The sequence below is a fragment of the Acanthochromis polyacanthus genome, chromosome 16, assembly GCF_021347895.1.
Source record: "Acanthochromis polyacanthus isolate Apoly-LR-REF ecotype Palm Island chromosome 16, KAUST_Apoly_ChrSc, whole genome shotgun sequence".
NCBI classification, from domain to species: domain Eukaryota; kingdom Metazoa; phylum Chordata; class Actinopteri; family Pomacentridae; genus Acanthochromis; species Acanthochromis polyacanthus.
Window position 1 is genome coordinate 30,733,322 of NC_067128.1, and position 19,349 is coordinate 30,752,670.

The following is a 19,349-nucleotide window of genomic DNA, read 5'->3' on the forward strand; positions in this document are numbered from 1 at the left end:
AGCAGAAACAAACAAACTGTAGCAAGACTGTAGCAAACTTTGAATGTGTCAGGATTATTTTATTCATCATGCTCAGTACAATTTCAGATGTAAGAAACATTTTATAGAGTTGCCTACATTGGTACTATTCTAACAATATGATCTTTAGTCTGTGGAATCTTTGCTTTCACTTTTAACTGATGGTGTCGATTGATGTTTTTCTTTGTTTGTTTGAAAAACTAGGCCACTTCAGTTCACTCCAAAGTAGGTCAGCACACCTACAATCATTGTCACATGCCATCTTCTGTTAGAATTCTCATACCGCCTTCTGCTACGACAGATCTCCTGGCTTGATCATTGATTATTACAATAAACACAAGTTTGCCCGTATGCACTTTTATTTATATACAAACATAAATAAATGAACTGCAGAGACAGATGAAGAATCAGAACAATTAAAATACATGCTAGCGTAACAGAAAAGTAATCGATTCACTCTTACGATGGCACAGTTTTTTTTCTTTTTGCAAGTTTGCACATGGTGCACCTTACACAAGTGTAAATAATAAACAGAATGATGAATTAATTCCCTTTAGCTGCCTCAGTTTCAGAGTTCAGGTACTGTGTACTTTAGTTTGCTCCTAGTGGCTTACTGGGACTCTTTAATAGAACCAAAACATGATTAGTCGTTAAGGTGATATTGGCATTTACATAAAATAAGTGAAAGTGGAAAGAGACAAAGGCTAATGGGCTTCCATAAAGTCTTATATATACCTGTATGCCCAGTGTTCACTGTAACTCCGAGTTGATGACTCTTTTTCATTAATAAATGTACCATGCCCCTTTACCCTAACTGGCCCAGGCAGATGGCAGCTCTTCCTGAGCTTGGTTCTGCTTGTAGTTTTTTCCTACTTAAAGGTTGTTTTTCTTTCCGCGTTGACCAAGTGCTTGCTTAAAGGGAATTATTATATATAATATAATATTGTGTATTGTTGCTATAAAAGTAAATCTTATTGAATTGAATTACAGTAATTGAAGCAAGACTCTGAAGTAACAGAGGAAATGTTTATTGTTGTCAAACAGGTCACTCTGTGAAAAATGATGATACAATATTTGCACTGATTCATTTAAAATAGGCAAACACACGGTTACATAAAAAAAGAGTTAATTTCATAACAAAAATAAAATAAATACATCAAAAAATGTGACTGCATAAGATATATTTACACAACATTCACACCATCCCACCACCTTTAAACCAAGAATGCCAGATCAAGCATAGCTACAGTCTTTGTTGTCACCCTGTTGACCTCTTGAGCTGCCGTCTTTGTGTTAAAACGAATGAAGAACAGTGCACATATAAAACAATTCACAAACAAGTATTGAGCAAAAACATTGTGCTGGAAGCAAAACAAATTAATTATCTTCAGTCTTCTACATATAGAAGTATACAATAGTTTTCAGTAGAAAACATATTTACATGAATTTCATAAACAAATGATCTCTTAAACAATTGAAAAAAAACAAAACGCACATCTGAACAAAATAAATTCCCCTGGAAGCACTTTCAAAAGGATTGACTCCTGCGTCTGTGTCTTAGTTTTGTCACTTGCCTAATAAACAGTGGATAGGGAAGAATCTTTTCTTTAGACATAGGGTTCATGGCCATTTCTGTATCAGTAGGGCTGACTACTGGTAGTGTCTCTGAGCTACTCAGTACAGTTGAAATACTTGACACCGAAGCCCTGGTACTGTTTTCTGACGCTGTATTCATCGTAGGGGTATCTTTGTCTGTTTCTGACATTGCATCAAGACTTGGACCCGAGATAACTCGCCATCTCCTCAGGATACTCTCTAGTGTATCGGTCTTTGACCCCCAAAGTGCTTCGTAGCACTTGGGTAAGAAATGACAGAAAATGACGCCATAGCTGGATACTAGAATGGCTGAAGGCTGCACAGTAGTGCTCTCTTCAGTACTGGTAATATAGACTGGGATGAAACACACCCATACAAACAAGTACATCAGCATGCTAAAAATTATGTAACCTGTTTCGCTGAACTCCTGGGGAACCTTCCTACCCTTGAAAGCCAAAAGAAAACCAACCAAAGCTAGCAGAGCGATGTAGCTCAGCATAATCCCAAAACCTATGTATGTCTTTCCTTCTGAACATTGTATCATTTTGTTCATGCTTTGTGGGGATGGAGGCCTGTCATCAATATCGGGAGAATCAAAGATCAGCCAGAAAAGACAGATGATCCCCTGGAGAGCTGTCAACACAATGACAATCACGGGTGGCTTGTAAAGTTTGTGTAGTCGCCTGTTTGTGATCCGACCAAAGGGCAGGAAAGCCAGGAAGGTACGATAGGCCTTAACTAGGATGCAGGACACGCACAGAGTGAAACCCATGGCATACATGACCTGGCGAGCCCGGCAGAGGTGCACATTGGGCTCACCCATGAAGCATATCACACTCGCAAAGCTCACCGCCAGACCGAACTTCATCACACAGGACAATCTCACCTCAGCTTTTTTCATGGGTAGGGAGTTTCTGTACACCAAAAATATAATGAAAGTGATGATTAAGAGCAAAACGCCAAAGGCAGCAGCTGCTATGATGGTGATCGGATGAGGATCAACCCAACGCAGGTAAATCTCCGATCTTGGCTCGCATTTCGTCCAACCCTGCAGAGACCAAGTTCCATTGGGACACTTCTTGCAGTTATGGAGATCTGTTAAATGAAATTGAGATACATGTAGTTAGGTGACAGATTAGACTAATTTAGTTTGGTTGACAGCAGTCCATCAAATATGCAAGTCATAGAAACAGAAATACAGTTTATTTTAAACTGTCTCTCTAATATGTTCTTGACACTACAGACGGTCAAAATGGCATCTGTACAAGGAACAGTGTCTCAAGTTGGCATACATTTTGAAGCAAAGATTGAATATAAAATATGAAGGTCAATGTGGCATACCCCAAGCATCTGAATAGGTCCCCTCCCCGCACTTGGTGCAGTTATAACAGCAGGACATGTTCAAGATCTTCTTTACATAACCAGGAGGACAACTCTCAGAGCATCTGGACTGAGGGGTCTGGGAGAGCAAAACACAAGAGCAACTTGTAACTGATCAGTCTGCAGAGAGATAGGCAGCAGACATTTAAATTTGTTGTTCAAATTTGATCTTTGTAGAAGACTGAAATAGCTGCCACTAAAGTATGCTTGACACTAAACACATTAGTTTCTAGATTTAGATTTACATCTACGCTTAGCTCAAAGCATACTGAGGTCCGAAATGTCTTTGGTAAGTACCTGACTATTTACATGACTGACGACACAAGGATTATCTTGTAAAGGCACAGCGTTGTCTTACCGATGTATTATCTGTTGAAAGCCAGGTGGTTTCTTTGACATCAAGTTCTATTTTTTCATCAGGGATATGGTATCTCCCAAATCTTTGAATTCTTCTGCGTAGACCATCCTTTTCCCACCTCACCAGATCATAACCATTTACGAAGTCACCGTGTTCATCAAAGAAGAACATTTGGTTCTGGAACTCAAATGTAACGTTTTTCAGTTCTCTCAGCAGCTGCAAAGGAAAGGGACAACGTCAATTAAACAAGGAAACATATTACCTTAGAATTCACCTAATAACTAGTTTAGTAATTTAAAATGCTTCTCACCTTCCATGGTGGAAAGTTAATGTCCCCTGAGCATGAGGAACTGTTGCACTTTAGCAGCTTCTTGAGAGCATTTGCCACAGCCCAGACAGATACTCTGTGCAGGAAGGGTTCGCTTGTATCAGTCGCCTTCACAAGATAGTCATCATTTTGCTCTTGGGGGTCTCTGAAATTGCATGCACTGCGAGATTTAAATCTCAAGATATCAGCACAGTAGGATGGAGGATTGCTTGAGAAACACTCTGAGGAGCAGTTGAATCTCAGGTTCTTGTATGTTTCAATGAAGTGGTTGTATCCTCCTGGAGTTACTGTAAGATTCTTGAGATAATTATCAAACGATTCACTCCTGGAGGAAACAAAGGTAAAACCCAAGATGTCCCCAACCTTGTTGATGTCCTCCATTTGGGCAACGGATGAGCTCCTGGACCAGGCATCACTGGAAATCCAAACCCTAGATGTGTTGGTCTTAACCATTTCCCTGAAGAGGGCCTTCACGAGCGCTGATTTGAGAATTAGCAGTACTACCTGGGCTTTGGAAGAGCGGATCATCTGGGCAACCTGTTTTATACGCTCCTCGCTGTTGGAATGATCAAGATCATGAGGCAACACTTCCTGGTAGGCCACACAAACATCATTTGCCTCTGCATCCCTAAGAAAGCTCTGGAAAGCTGCTTTGCCATAGTCATCGTCCCCATACACAACCCCAACCCAGTTCCACTCATAGTAAGCCATCATTTTGGCCAGAGCTTTGGTCTGATGTATATCACTGGGTACAGTACGCATGAAAACTGGGAAGCGCTGCTTATCACTCAGGAGCGGTGAAGATGATGAGCTGCTCAGCTGAGAAGACAAAAAAAAACTTTAAGAATTTAAAATAAAAAAATTGACAACTGAAATTAAAAATAGGTTATTGCATTCAAAAACTACCTAAAATCGACTAGTGTTCACCCAGCACCCTACGCTTTGAATTTTAAAAGCGGAATAAATGAGTCAGGGTTATTCTTAATAGGACTGGCAGTATAGAATATCAAAAAAAATGATTGTATATGTACTTGTGTTAGCCTGTGATGTGCAGTTCTATTGGGAAAATTACCAAAAGTTTAGTTTAGCACAGCGAATATTTTCTTTAAAATCAATTTGTTCTACGTCTCATTCAAAATTTTGTGAAACAAAACAAAAAATAAATAAACCAGTGAACTAGTGCTGACCAAAAGTCACATAGCAAAATCTCACTAACTATTCAACTCAACTAGAGGAGACACGCTGAAAATGTAAGTAGTAAAATATCTACAGTATATAGGGCTGTGGTTTATTTTTCCAGTACTGGAAAACAGAGATTTTTATTTTACATTTTTGTAAACAGTCAAAAAAAATTTACTTTTTGTGATTTTTGGCATTATAACTGTGTTATACTACACAAAAAACATGTTTGAATTCTGTCTTTATTTAGTTGTGGTTGAGTTGTTTTAATTGCAGTGAAAAATTAGCCCACATCAAGCCAAAATGTGTTAAAAAAAATAAACATTTAAACATCTAAGTGTGCCAGGAGAAGCTCTGATGATAACTGAGTGAATGGCACAAATGAGACCGTTAAATTACTTTGCAGTAAAATATATTAGTTAAACAAAAAGTGACTTACCAGGGGGACCATGTACACATTCAGCAATCTGGCCACGGCGATGGACACCTCGGAGTATCGGGCTCCTATGACAACCTTGACTCTCGGCCTGAAGTCGGTGTAGTTGCACTTCACCTCTAGAGAGCCATTGATTGCCAGCATGTGATCGACATTCTGCAACGCTCTGCTTGCATATGAACACGTGTCACACACCAGATATCCAAGACGCACTCCAGGGAGGAAACCAGCTGCATTAATCTCCTGAATTTCATGGATTACTGCCAGGGTTCTTGCGAATGATGTTAGCTCAAACCTGAAAGGACAGCATGAAAACAACAACACCATAGAAAGATTAAAGATCTCTGTGGTTCAGGAAGTGTATTGTTAAAGCAAATGTTGACTTTTTTAGACTATAATAATAAAGTCTCCAGGGCTTCCTTCAGTTATGAGCTAAAGGAATAAAGTACAGTTGCATTACCAACATACAGTTTTTTTTTATTATTTCTGAGGATATGCCTTTAGCTTCTTTTCTGTCTGTAATACCTGTTTTACTCAGTACAGTGATGCATTTTTCATCAAATTTACATTGTGAGAAAGGAATTCACATTATTTGGAATTAAGTGCGTATAGTTTAAATATTATGTGTAAAGACTAAATTAATTGTCCTTTTTTTGTCGTTGCATTTTAAAAGTTCCATCTGCAAACACAAATTTAGTCAGTAAAAGTCTGCCAAACTGTGAAACCAAAATGAACAGCAGTACACTCTATGGACGAGACACTTGGGAGAATTTCGAAATACAGTAAGTCTCTCTATCATGAGCCAAAATGAGACTAAAACCAGAGAATATAGAGTGATAGTGTCAGTCTTATGACAATGAATCTGTGACAGTAATGCTATTGAGTCTGCTTTATAAAGTCCTCTACTGCTACTCTGCCAATTTTAATGTGGAAATGAAATACTGATAAGAAAAAAATTACCCAACTGTTCTTACAGATTAAAAAAAGGTGTGTGTGTGTGTGTGGGGGGGGGAGATATTAGCAACCCACACAATTTAAGTGAGCGATACATTTCCGACCGTACCATGCAAAGTGATAAATACTCGAGTTATACTCACTCTGAGCAGTCAAAGTTTTCAGGTGTGATCCGTTCGTGAACCGCCTTCACTTTACCATGGCTGGGTAACAGGATACCTATTACAACATCACCGGGAGCCTGGGCCCCGCAAACCAACTCAGCAACGTCACATCCATCCACGGCAGCCGGGAAGCTGCTCAGCACCGTCAGGGCGGACAGGAGGCTCAGCAGACGACACATCTGCATCTTGTCTGGTGCGAGTGAAAAAACATACCTCTGAAGCTTACAGGAGCATTCTTAATGTCTCAGAGTTTGGGAGGTGCTAGTGACAGCACATGCATGAAACCTGTTGAAGTGGAACTGTGAAGAATGTTTCCCGCATCAGATGTCACCCCTGTGGCATTTCCCAGTCTGACTGGTGCCAGAATGAGGAAGTCATATTTTTGTTATTTGATAGAATGATGAAAAACATGGTCTCTGTTGTGCCTAAAGTGGTGTCAATCTGCATTTCACGGTCTCAGTGAGTGAATGAATGACTGAACCATCAGTTCCAAAATACTGGCCAGTCATTTGCCATTTATTACCATAAAACAGTGTAATGCTCATAAATTTAGGCCTGAATTTATCTCTTTTGGAAATCTGCAATCTCAGCTATATTCTTGTTTGTGGTTGCTTGGCTGTTCTGTGTTTTCTTTGTCTAAGGATGAACTGACACGATGTTAATGATGCATGAATGTCTCAGAAGACTGTACGATGTAGGTCAGATCAGAATCCAGCGTAGAAAAAAACAATCTGGCAGGACAGGTGAAAACACTATGTCCTTCTACTCACTCAAAATGTGCTTCTGTCAGACTTTGAAACCAGGTTGTGCTGGAATTTGCAGTGCTTAAGTCAGTTAAATGCTGCGACTAGACCAAGATGCTTTTTACATTCCTGAAGGTTCTGTTCATGGTCACAGAGTGGTGGACTTCACCTGACCTGGCAACTCTGTCTCTTGGAAATTATGTCAAAATTAAATTGCAACAGCAGATTTATTTTTGGAGAAATTATGTTTTGTGTGCTGCCCTGATATGCACTGTTCCAGCTGTTTTGTGGGACTCCTTGTTTCCCTTAATCTCTACTAAGGAAGTGGAGAGTGAATCTTCAGCATGACCCACAGAGCTCAAACATGTGTATATGTATATGTATTATATCTGTAGTAAGAGATCCACATGTAGTGACTCCAGCATAGTTGTAGTATTTTGGTGGTTATGTTTAAGCTGTGGAAATTCGCCGTCAATGTAAAAAGGATCTGCTTTAATGAAATCAAAACCTATACTGACATGCTCCTGGGAGACTGGGGCAGGACCTACTTTTTTGAAGTCAATTCTTTGCCTAATGACCAACACTCAACCTTGGATGAGGCTGTACAATATTCAGTTGGACTTTTTTATGGTGCTTTTTCATTTCTGTGCGAAACATAGACTACATGGCCAAGCTTGACGCAACTTTGATGGGTTGCAGCTATGACTGTTTCCTATAGTTTCGCTCCCTTAGACCACAATAAAATGTCTATATAACTGTCCACTAAGTGCATATTTGTTGCTTTTTGAAGTTTACCTTAAACTTAAGCTTTATTGTCATTCAGCAATGTACACCCCGTCAAAAGTTTTAGGACACTGTCTCATTCAAACAAAGTAGAACCTGTCCTACAACTTTTGACCGGGGGTGTATTTCATCATATGGATGTGATCAGGGCAGGACTCTGATCATACATGTAAAGTTTCAGGCAGATTGGAGCATGTTCAGGGCATTCACACAGCATTTGAAATTTCATGGCGAAGGATCAAAATTCCAGAGGCCGCCACGGACACGCCCTTTGACTTTAGAAAAAGATTTTAATAACTTTGGATCATTAAGGCCTCCTGTATGCACTGACCGAATTTGAGGTGAATTGGAGTTTCCCCCTAGGAGGAGTTCGCTCTAGAAAAAAATGAAAAATGGACAAAATCTGACATTCAACGCAAAATAGCTCACTTCCTGTTGGGTTTGGAATGTGGCTGTCACTGACTTTTTTGTTCAGCCTGATGTGCTGCATACGTGTACCAAATTTGGTAGATACACCCACTGTCAAAAGTTGTAGGACAGGTTCTACTTTATTTGAATAAGAAAGTGTCCTAAAACTTTTGACAGGGGGTGTATTCTGTTCTGACCTTTTTTCCCCCAATGATTTCATAAATGTTTTGTTTTTCTTGTAATAATTGTCATCCTCTGTCTTAATATCTTTGTAAAGCACTTTGAATCGCCTCGTTGTTGAAATGTGCTATATAAATAAATTTGCCTTGCCCTTGCCTTGTATGTAGTACACAGTTAAACGAAATGACATTTCTCACATCCATTCACAGTGCAGAAATAAGGGTAAAAAAGTTCATTTGTTAACTATACGGTGATTTTATGGAAATTTTGGATTATTTTATAGGAAAGTTTTCATGACATTTCAGACAGTCTCTGTGTAGCTTCTATTGGCAGGGATTTTTTCAAATTTAAGTATGAACAGCAGGCAAGTAATACCTTTTTGTGCTGCATTTATTCTCATTTGAGTACTGTTTTAAGACAGACTTGAAAAGCTGATCATATCTAGGTTCCCAAGACTGACACTGACTTCCTGGTTTATGTTTTACATTGTCTTTCTCATGCTGTCAGAATCATTATCATTCATGTCTGACAGTACCACATTTGACCCATGATCTTGAGAGAAATACTAATATGTGAACAATTTGGAATAACCTGCATTTCTGCATTAGCTGACCATACACTACCAGTAAAAAGTTTGGACACACCTTACTACTTAATGCTTTTTTATTTATTAGTATTGTTTATCTTTACAGTGCTAGTGGAAAAAGTAAGTGAATTATTGGTTCTTGGGCAAAATCACAAATTTTCTGGTGGCTCAAGAGGAACGTTATGAAGAAACAAGGTCCTTCATAAACATCTATGGTAGGTTAGGGCCTGGGCTCTGACTGGGTCACTCCAAAATGTGAATATTTCTTGTTTGAAGTCGTTCTGTCATAGATTTTCTTTGTTGTTGAAGGTTATTGTGCTTCCACACCACAAATCTTCACCTGAGCTTCAGCTGACAGCTATTCTGGAAGACACCTTGAGAAACCTGAGAATCAGTTTTCCTCTCAGGTTTGATGAACTGTCTGGGAACAGTTTCACTAAAGCAGCCAAAAGTCACTGGGTTGCCACTGTACTTAACCTTTGAGGTTGTGTTTTTGTGTTGTTATACAGTATCCTTTCTATGCCAAACAATTCAGCCTTTGTTTAATCAATCCACAAAACACAGCAGTGCTGTAACCTGTCAAAGTGCTGCTTGGTTTACCTCAGGCATGCAGTGATGTTGCTAATAAAAGAAGTTAGCCTTTAGGGCTTTCTCACGCAAGGCTTTAGAGAGTCACATGATGTCAGGTAAAGAGCAATTATGTCCACATAAGGAGAAGTTTGGGGTGAATATGTCAAAGAATTTTCACCAAGCAGGCTGCAAAATACCACAATTTTGACATAATGGATTTAGACTTTGTCAACTTATTTTTACAGTCACACTTTGGTTAGGTTTAGGCAACAAAACTACTTGGCAAAGGTGGTGGTGGTGGTGGGTGTCATCATTTGGGTTAAAATAGACTTTTCTTTAACACATTGTTAATGTGGTTTAAAAAAAGGCCTGACAGAAGTCCCCCGAACATAAACTTCTCCCAACATCACTTTTGTGAGGCACAAGATCATTTGTGAGAGTTCACATCAGCAGATGCTTCTTCTGGATAGCAAATTGTGTTTCTTTTATGTCATAGTTGCCCTCCATTATGGTAACATTCATTGGACTACATGTTTTTTTGTTTTTATTTTATTTTTGTTGGTCATGTGACTTTTTCTACTTTCCACTGTAATGGTTTGAATGTATTTATTATGGACAAGTACTACCAATGCTTTGTGCGTGACTAGTTAAAACAGATCAGGTTTGTTCATAATTGTAACCTCAAAGAAGATTGGTGTCACAAGGTGGGGGAGAGGTGTGTGTGTGTGTGTGTGTGTGTGTGTGTGTGTGTGTGTGTGTGTGTGTGTGTGTGTGTGTGTGGTGGTGGTGGGGGGGGGTGTTTGAACCCAGAGTGCGGGCACACAGAAGGCAGACAAACAGAAGTTCTTAAACAAGGATTTATTTAAAGAACAAAACGCTGGCAGGATTAACCAAAGCAACCAAACTCCATTCAAAAATAAGCGAGTTTAACTAAATCAAACAGAGCTCCAAACTAACTGAGAATAATCAGCATAACAGACCACGACATGGGCTAAGAACTAAACGAAACACAAAACGGCGTGACTCACAACTAAAAAGTCCAGCACAAGGTAGCTGCAGGAATGCAACAATGGGGAGCTGCGGCGAGGACAGAGGGGGAAGCTCCGGAAATGAGCAAGACAGGACTGAGCATGCAGGGGGGAGGCCGGAGCTGAAGTAGACCGGGGCAGAGCAGCTGGCTATGGGCGGGGAGCCATCAGGGACAATGACCCCACAGCAACTGGTGGGGAGAGTCAGGCTTCAACTGCGCTGATCACTGATCGGCCTCAGCTGTGGTGAGAGCACAGCTGAGTCCAATCAGCCAGAACTGTCAGCTGGTCTGGGGTGTAGCATGGAGGAGGGAGGGGCCATGACAACTGGACCAGATTTTAAGATGAATTTCTACATAAATTCAGATCATTTCGAATACAAAACCAACCAAGACTAACGTGCAAACCTCCATGAACTTGCAGGAAAATAAAGCTCAACAGGGTGCTTTAAAGGCTTTATTTAATGTATCTTTGTAAGTCAGAATAACAAAAGAGTGTTTAATGTGTTTTGAGCTTCATTGTCAAGATTGTCTTCCATCACCTGCCAGAGGAAAGAAAACCAGGCACGCAAGTAGTGGAAGTGACTGACATGAATAGACGACAGTCTCAATGTTTTTGTTTAGGATTTACCCACATGTTTCTTATGCTCTCAGAGAAAAAAAAAGAGGAACTAAAGATTGTGGACTTTGAAGATCAAGAGATTGAATGATATAACGATACTAAGTAATCAGTTTTATCACAGATGTGTGTGTGAACACAAGTCTTAAGGTCACTGCACCTCAGTGACAGACATATTTGATCTGTCATACCTGCTAACCTGCTTGGTTACCTTTGAGTCACCTCTGGCTAGACCTTCATACCTTCATACTTGTACTCTTCACGTGTCTAGATGAATGATTTGTTCTGTCCTGATTCCCTGCTGAACATTGACAGTGTTACACGCAGAGTCAAATCCAATTAATTAATAGGAGACTGAGCTGGCCATATGCCACACATAATTTATTACTGACTGGGTAACCGCAATTCTGAATATGCAGCTGAGTGACAAATCAAATGAACAGGAACAGGTGTGAAGGAAAATATGTTCTGAAGGAAGTTTTTCTGTGAATATACATTACCGCCTTAAAAGTTTGGAGTCACTCAGACAATTTCATGTTTTCCATGAAAACTCACTTCTATTCATATGCTACCATAATTGCACAAGGGTTTTCTAATCATCAATTAGCCTTTCAACATGATTAGCTAACACAATGCAGCATTAGAACACAGAGGTGATGGTTGCTGGATTTGGGCCTATGTACCACTATGTTGATATTCCATTAAAATTAGCCGTTTCCAGCTAGAATAGTCATTTACAACATTAACAAGAAGTTTTACCAAACTTGGACCGCCCGGCGACAAAGATGACCCCTGTGACCTTGAAAGTGAGGTCAAGGTCACCAAATTCGAACTTGACCTGTGTCTTATTATGGTACACCTGTGTACCAAATATGGTGAGGCTACATCAATATTTGATCGAGTTATCGTGCGGAAACCAAATTGTTACAGACAAACAAGCAACCAACCAACCAACCAAGACCATGCAGCTCAAAACAATACCTTCCGGAAAACGCAGTTTTCCCGGGCGGTAACAATGTTGAGACTGTATTTCTGATTAATTCAGTGTTATCTTCATTGAAAAAATGCTTTTCTTTCAAAAACAAGAACATTAAAGTGACCCTAAACTTTTGAGCAGTAATGTGTATATTATATTAAAGTATCTGCACTATGTAGAAGCCTACTGTCCTGTAGGTGTTTTATTGGAAGATGGTAATACAGCGCCCTCAATAATTATTGGCACCCCTGGTTAAGATGTGTTGAAAGCCTTAAAATTAATTCAATTTGTATTTCAGAAGCATAATCTCACACTGAAAATTGTAGAAAAATGTATTATAGGAGAAGATTAGGTGCTGTTTTGTTGGCAAAAGGGGGTTGTACAAAGTATTAACATCAGTGGTGCTAATAATTGTGGCACACATGATTTGATGTAAAAGAATGATTTCTTAATGTGTGATTTTTTTTCCCCCACTGAATAAATGCACGTGAATTAAAGATTGGATTTTGCTCTTTTTTTCATTGTGGTCCTATATTATTGAGAAAAAAACTGAATTTATTAAAAGCTAAAGAACACATCTTAACCAGGGGTGCCAATAATTATGGAGGGCATTGTATATTATTGCGGTTTATTGGCATTATTCACACTTAAATGCAGCTCGTTTCCAGCATTTTTTCCTATTGCAAAGTCACTCAGGTCAGCTTGGTGTGCTTGAAACTTCTTACCATGTTAAAAGGTATGATGAGATGTTATCTTAATAATTGTTTTATGTTTTGTGGTTTTTCCATTTCACCCATTTGTGTTTTACAAATGAGCCCATCAAAATGAATATGAGTGACGCTAATTATAAGAATTCAACCTCTGGGGAAAACAAATATCAGATGTTATGATATTTTTGACCATTAGATGTTGAGATATTTAACTTAAGCTATAAATAGGCAGTAGATTTTGGGCTCTTTTGTGTCACGAAATATAAAAAATTAAAAATGCAAACAAAAAAAAAGTCAAAGAATCGGGTACAAAACAAAAGAGAACAAAATGTACCTATGACTGTCAACAAATGGAGCGTCTGATGGACTCACTACATTGATGAATAAACTGAAGCTGCTTACACACACAGTTATAATCGTGCTGATGGTTTACAGTTTGATTGACAGCAGTGACAGCCTCTCAGAGACAGAGAGTAGGCGGGATGAGGGGGTTTACATTCAAATACACCGCTGACAAAACAGTTTACTGCATAATGGTGATTCAGTTAACAAGTTCGCTCAACAGAGACATACATCTATATGACAGATGGTGTGTACAGTATTATTTAATGTTCAGCTCGTTTCCTTTCCTGCTATTATTTCATTATATTTGTTGGGCTTTTGGGGTATTTATTGGGTTTTCAGTTGAATGCATGAACAAACAGCTGCTTCATGATGGTATTTTATGTGAGGTAGTTTAGACTGACTGCTTTGGTTTCTATCCAGCTTTAAATTTCATGAGGCCCCAGGTCACAGGTTGAGAACAGCTGTACAATTCTGCCATCTGGTGGAGGTTTTACGGTAAACACGGTGCTGCAAACATAGAATGTAATGTGTGGCTTATCAGGGGGAACGCGTGCACATTGTTGTCACCTGATTACGTCTACTTTTTGAATGTGTGTTCCTGTTAATCTTTAACCGGTTCAGTCGCCAGTAGAGGAGAGCAGCCTGGTACAGCAGCTATGTATACTCATGCAGTAATTCCTAATCTCATGACCTTTAGTTTACTTGTTGCACAAATGAGCTGAATGTGATTCAGATGAGACTATAGTTTGTAACACTTTGAGCGTTTCAGGCCAACATTTCCTGCAGAAGAATACCTCATTGTAAAGCTGCTTCCAAAATGATATGAACCTTTATCACTACTCAAGTCAAGGCTGCCAAATGTCAAAGAGACTATTACACAAATTATTTGAATAGTGTTTGTGTTATTTCTTTGAGGTCAAATCTCTTCATCTATTTTTTTCCATGCAGTAGAATTGATTGCATCATTTTGCCCCTTTGTCACTGCAAAAAAGGTTCCCTCAGTCGAGTTTTGGTTGAAAGGTTCTCTAAGCATTTGCTGAAAATGTACAAATGTGCTTTACTCATTGAGGCTTTGTTCAAACTCACAGAGATTTTGTCAGCTTTTACACTGTGTTTGGACTACATGTGTTAGAAATAATGAACATGACATTTGGAATAGTTGCTGCTAGAAACACCGATTTAATTACCTCCTCTGATTTAATGTGCTCTTCTTTTACTTCCCATTGAAGTTCATCCTTAATTGCTCGTTTGCTGATTATAAATGCATTTTTGAGCTGATTTTGATTCTGATCTTTCCGAAAAAGAAAGTGAAAGAGAAACATCTCGGTGGGCCGCAATTGGGATCCCAATGGCAATTTCCACTGGGTAAAAACTGTGTGATAATCATTCTAAACATCTAAGACCTCTTTATTCTCCCTGTTTCATCAGCTAAAATGTATTTCCAACATCAATACAAAGCAAATCATTAAGTTATTTAATCATTTTGAGCATTTGTTTAGTTGTACGTTGGAAGGTTGATGATAGTAGCAAATCTAAGATCCTCAAAATGCTGGAAAAACAGGCTGAGAAGCAGCTTTTTCCCACGGTCCATCAGACTCTTGAACTCAAAACACCTGAAAACCTGAACACACAGTGTCACTTTTAATGGTTCTAATGCTGCTTACGTGTCATTTCCTGACCATGTGCATTCTGTTTCATTGGTTTTTATTTCATTTACCTCCCACATTGTATATATCTTGAATCTTTTGCATATGCTGCGATTTTAATACTATCTTGTTTCATATGTGTATTTGATTTTATTATTTCATGTTCTTATTGTATTTCTCCTTGCTTGTTATCAATGCAACATCCGGTGGCAGCTACTGACTATGTATGATGACAATAAAGCTATTCTATTCTATTCTATTACAACAGTATTTCTACAATGTTATATGATGACATGTATTCTGTGTGAAGGTTTCAACACATTTAATGCTGCATATAAAATGTCATAAATATGGTGCTATAGAGGCTGTGAGCTGCCAACAAGAATTGTAAAGAGAGCAGTTTACTGCTGTAATGCACATGTGCAAGTACAGTTCCAAAGCTGGGATGTGCCCTGTGCCCTTTCAGTATGAGAAGCTTAAGTCATTGTGTGGCATGTGAACCTTCCTGCGGCAGCAGATTAGCTGACTAGCTTAGTTCGCTTAGGTTTTATTGCTGGTTCTTTCTGTTGTTGGTGTGTTGTTGGATATACTCCAAAAAGACCATAAGTTACTCCCACAAATACCAGTGGAATATGATCAATATAATTATTCAATAAATGTCTCTAAATACTTTGTGAAAAAAGTTTCAGGTCTGAACCTGTGTTAAATGTCTTTCTGACCAAAAATCATATTTGTTTTTCTTCTTTTCAGCTGGGGTCAAATATAGAGGTCATACTGTAACAGGTGAAGTGTTTGGAGTCAGACAGCCTGAACACTGCCCCAGTTCAATTCCTTGCCTGCTATCTTTTTGTGTATATAAATACAACTTTTGGCCCTAATGTCGTTACCCTCTCAATGTCACAATCTACAATCAGCCGCCTCTTGCAGATATCAGCTGATTACTGCTGATGCAATGGCTCATAATTATAAATAAAAAATAGTTTCTGATGGCAGATTTTTTGCAGTTTTATAGCTACCACCCAGGTGTCATACAGTGTCCTCCAGACACTGGGGATTTTTGATGCTTTTCATAACTTTTTATCTCCTAATTGAATGACAGGCCCCTCTCAATCTTACACAAAGTAGACAGGAAAATCCTACCAATGTCCACTGAGCCTACTATTCTTTTCTTCAGCCTTTTCTTAAACTTTCAGCCCATAACATGGAATAGTAGCCCAAGTGAAATTTAGAAAACTGTGTTTTTATGCCTGAGCATCTAATGTGGAAGTATTATGTTTTCAGTTGTTTGTCCGTCTGTCCCATTCTCATAAATTATATCTCAGGGCTTACCTTGGTGGGACTTCTTCAAATGTGATGAACTGACTGGAATTTGGTGGTCAAAGGTCAAAGCTCCACATCACATTTCTGACTGTACAACACCATGACACATGAACAAAAAGTGAGATTGTAACCGTCTTCCACATTGGGTCACCTGGTTAGACTAATCTTGGGTATCCACATATAACCCGATATGATCTTTAGATTTTTGAGGTTAAAGGTGTGTGTGAAGAGTTCAAGTTTTAGAATTTGTTACTTCTAAGCAGCAACATTCTTATATTAAGTGTTGTCTGCTGTCAGAGCCACAACTTTGTGTTCTATGAGAATACGTTTTATTGGCCATGTATGTAGATTCTTACAAGGAATTCGACTCTTTGCAGTGAAGACTTTGACGAGGTCATCTGGAGAAACAACATACAGTGTATTATATGAATGTGGATAGACTGGGCCATGGGAGGATTAAGTATTGTAGAGATAATGAATGTATGAATGGATGGATAGACTGGGATGCAAACTCCAACTGGTTGATTCTTAAAAATCTGAGTAAAACCTCCAAAAAAAAAAAAAGAAAAGAAAAATAGCACTTTGCACCCTTCAATGACAACCATCATTTTGTGTGTTCATATCCTTGTAATATTGGAAAAAGTGGTGAGGGTAACCACTTTTTAATCCTCCTGTTAGGTTCGTTTCTCAGGTACAGCTATGATTTTCCTGGATCAGTTTGTTTTAAGTCATGTTTAATGACAGAAAAAAAAATACAGAAATCAATACAATCCCAATACATTTTGTTTACATCTCATTATGAACTCCATTACTAACCATTTCAGCCAATATTTAGTGCAGGTGAGTTCTTTACCTCTCACAGATCATGGTTTAATGGAGATGATTCATCCCATTTCAATAAAAAAGATGCATGTGAAATTTTTTAAATGTACATTGGAAATATATATATATATATATATATATATATATATATATATATATATATATATATAAAATACAATAGTTTTGCATGGACGTGATTTTTTTTCTATTTCACATTTTGAGTTTTTTTCTTTTCTGGAGATGATAAATTTACACAAGACACTTCTTCTGTTCAGGGCGGAGTTACAAATGTATGAAATGAAATCTTTTCAAGCCAAGCAGAACAAGTTTCACACCGAAAAAATACTTTGAACTTTTTTGTTCTTTTTCTTGTGCTTTAAAATGGGTTAATTTGACCCGCAGCATAACGGGAGGGTTAACTTCTCCAGACGGATGTGATCAGCAGTGTTGTTAAATTTACATCCCTTTAATCAGTGATGGCTGTTTTAGATTGTCTTCCTCTATGTTGTGTAAAAGATAAATGTTATGTCGCACCTTTTCCAGATTTGCTAACTCATTGATTTTCTTATTGACTTTGCTTTCAATAAACTGTTCAGTGAAGGGAAGTCTGGGGTTTCTTGCCAACAGTGCAGTCAATGACAACATGAGACAAAGTCAAACAGCACAGCCAGCCTGTCTGGGCACCGGCAAATCATTACATAAAGAAAAAACAAAAACTATTGTACACCCTGTTTTGTTTTACTTAACGTGTCTCTGCATGCAGTTAATATCTGTAGTTCAGTATGTTTATCGATGAAGCTGCAGAGAAACCACGCCTGTTCCAAAATTAAGCATCAGACCCCAGGAAGATCATCAACAGCTTATTGAATGACGTGCAAAGTGTCACTCACCGCCGTCTTCTCTTTTCTAATTTCCTCTTCCTGTGAGCTTTTTTTTTAAAAAAACATTTGACAAGCGTTTAGTCACTTACAAGTCAGATTGCTTTTAAGAATTGTACATTTCCCCTTGTAAGTGTGTTATTTACAGAGCAAACCTATTCTACTTTAGGATAGGATATCCCACAGGAAAGTCTTCTTTCATTGTTCGCATAAAAAAGGAAGATCACCCAAAAAAAACCTGAGGAAAAAGGCACAGTAGCACCACTGTATAAGGTCTTTTCCCTGTGGTAGGTCTGATAGACTACTACTGTATTTCTAAGTTATGCATAAACTCTTGTTACTTGTGGTTGTAAGAATATGATGTGTGCCTTCTCTTCCAAAACAAATAAATAAATAAATGAAGAAAGAAGAGGAAAGCAATAGGAAAAGCATATCAAGAGTGTTTGGGTCTCACATCAGATGCTATGGGTCTAGAATGAGCTGAAATTATAAATCTGTATTGTAGGTCATGTGTCTCATCAGATGCAGATTCAGGGACGCATCTGGATCCATTTGTTGATTAAAAACTGCACAAGATCCTCTGGCTTCAGTCCCAGTGTAATTCTGAAAAATGGCATTTATGTTAAAGAAGCGTAACTCAGACGCACACGAGGCAAAAAATATTCCATTAAAGTAACTGTGGTAGATCACACTTAGTTTAGTTTGATATCTGGGCCTGGAATCCAGCAGTTTCTGTGACAGCTATGGTCACACTTTCCTCCATTTTCAGCCAGCAAAGCTTTCAGTTCATCCACATGAGAGCATTGACCAGCTGACATTTTTCTCTGAGGCATTCTGTAGGTGCTTCATATCACTCCCAGTCTGCATCCAGACATGTTGATTCTGTTGACACTGCTCTGTAAACCAGCCTGGGATCTTTCTGCATGGAGTTTGCATGTTTTTCCAGTTCACGCATTGGTTTCCTTCGGGTACTTCAGCTTCCTCCCACAGTCCAAAAACAGTCAGAGGTTAATTGGAAATTCTAAATTGCCCATAAGTGTGATTGTTTGTCTCAATATGTAGCCCTGTGATAGACTGTCGACCTGTCCAGGGTGCCCCCTTTCACCCTAAGTCAGCTGAGAAAGGCTCCAGCCCCCCGTGAACCCAATGAGGATTAAGCGGTGTGCAGATAATAGATGGATGGATGATGCTTGGTCTTTTCTCTGAGCTCACTTGTTTTTGCCATTTTTACAGTTTCCTTCCTTTATATATTGGTTGTGCAAAAAAATCCAACTTTATGCCTTTGCAGAGAAAGCACAAGTTACTCAGAACTCAAATGACAAC

The 19,349-nt window shown here is 38.7% G+C and overlaps 1 protein-coding gene across 1 annotated transcript; it reads right to left on the bottom strand.

Annotated features, from left to right (window-relative positions):
- Window positions 1–1,068: 1,068 nt before the first annotated feature.
- On the bottom strand, window positions 1,069–5,439 carry LOC110963194 (G-protein coupled receptor family C group 6 member A). Its single transcript, XM_051937058.1, has 5 exons — window positions 5,315–5,439; window positions 3,663–4,518; window positions 3,353–3,568; window positions 2,956–3,073; window positions 1,069–2,709 (listed from the first exon to the last, which is right to left on the bottom strand). Exons 1-5 carry the CDS (start codon window positions 5,437–5,439, stop codon window positions 1,547–1,549), a joined length of 2,478 nt encoding a protein of 825 aa, XP_051793018.1. The 3' UTR covers window positions 1,069–1,546.
- Window positions 5,440–19,349: the final 13,910 nt, after the last annotated feature.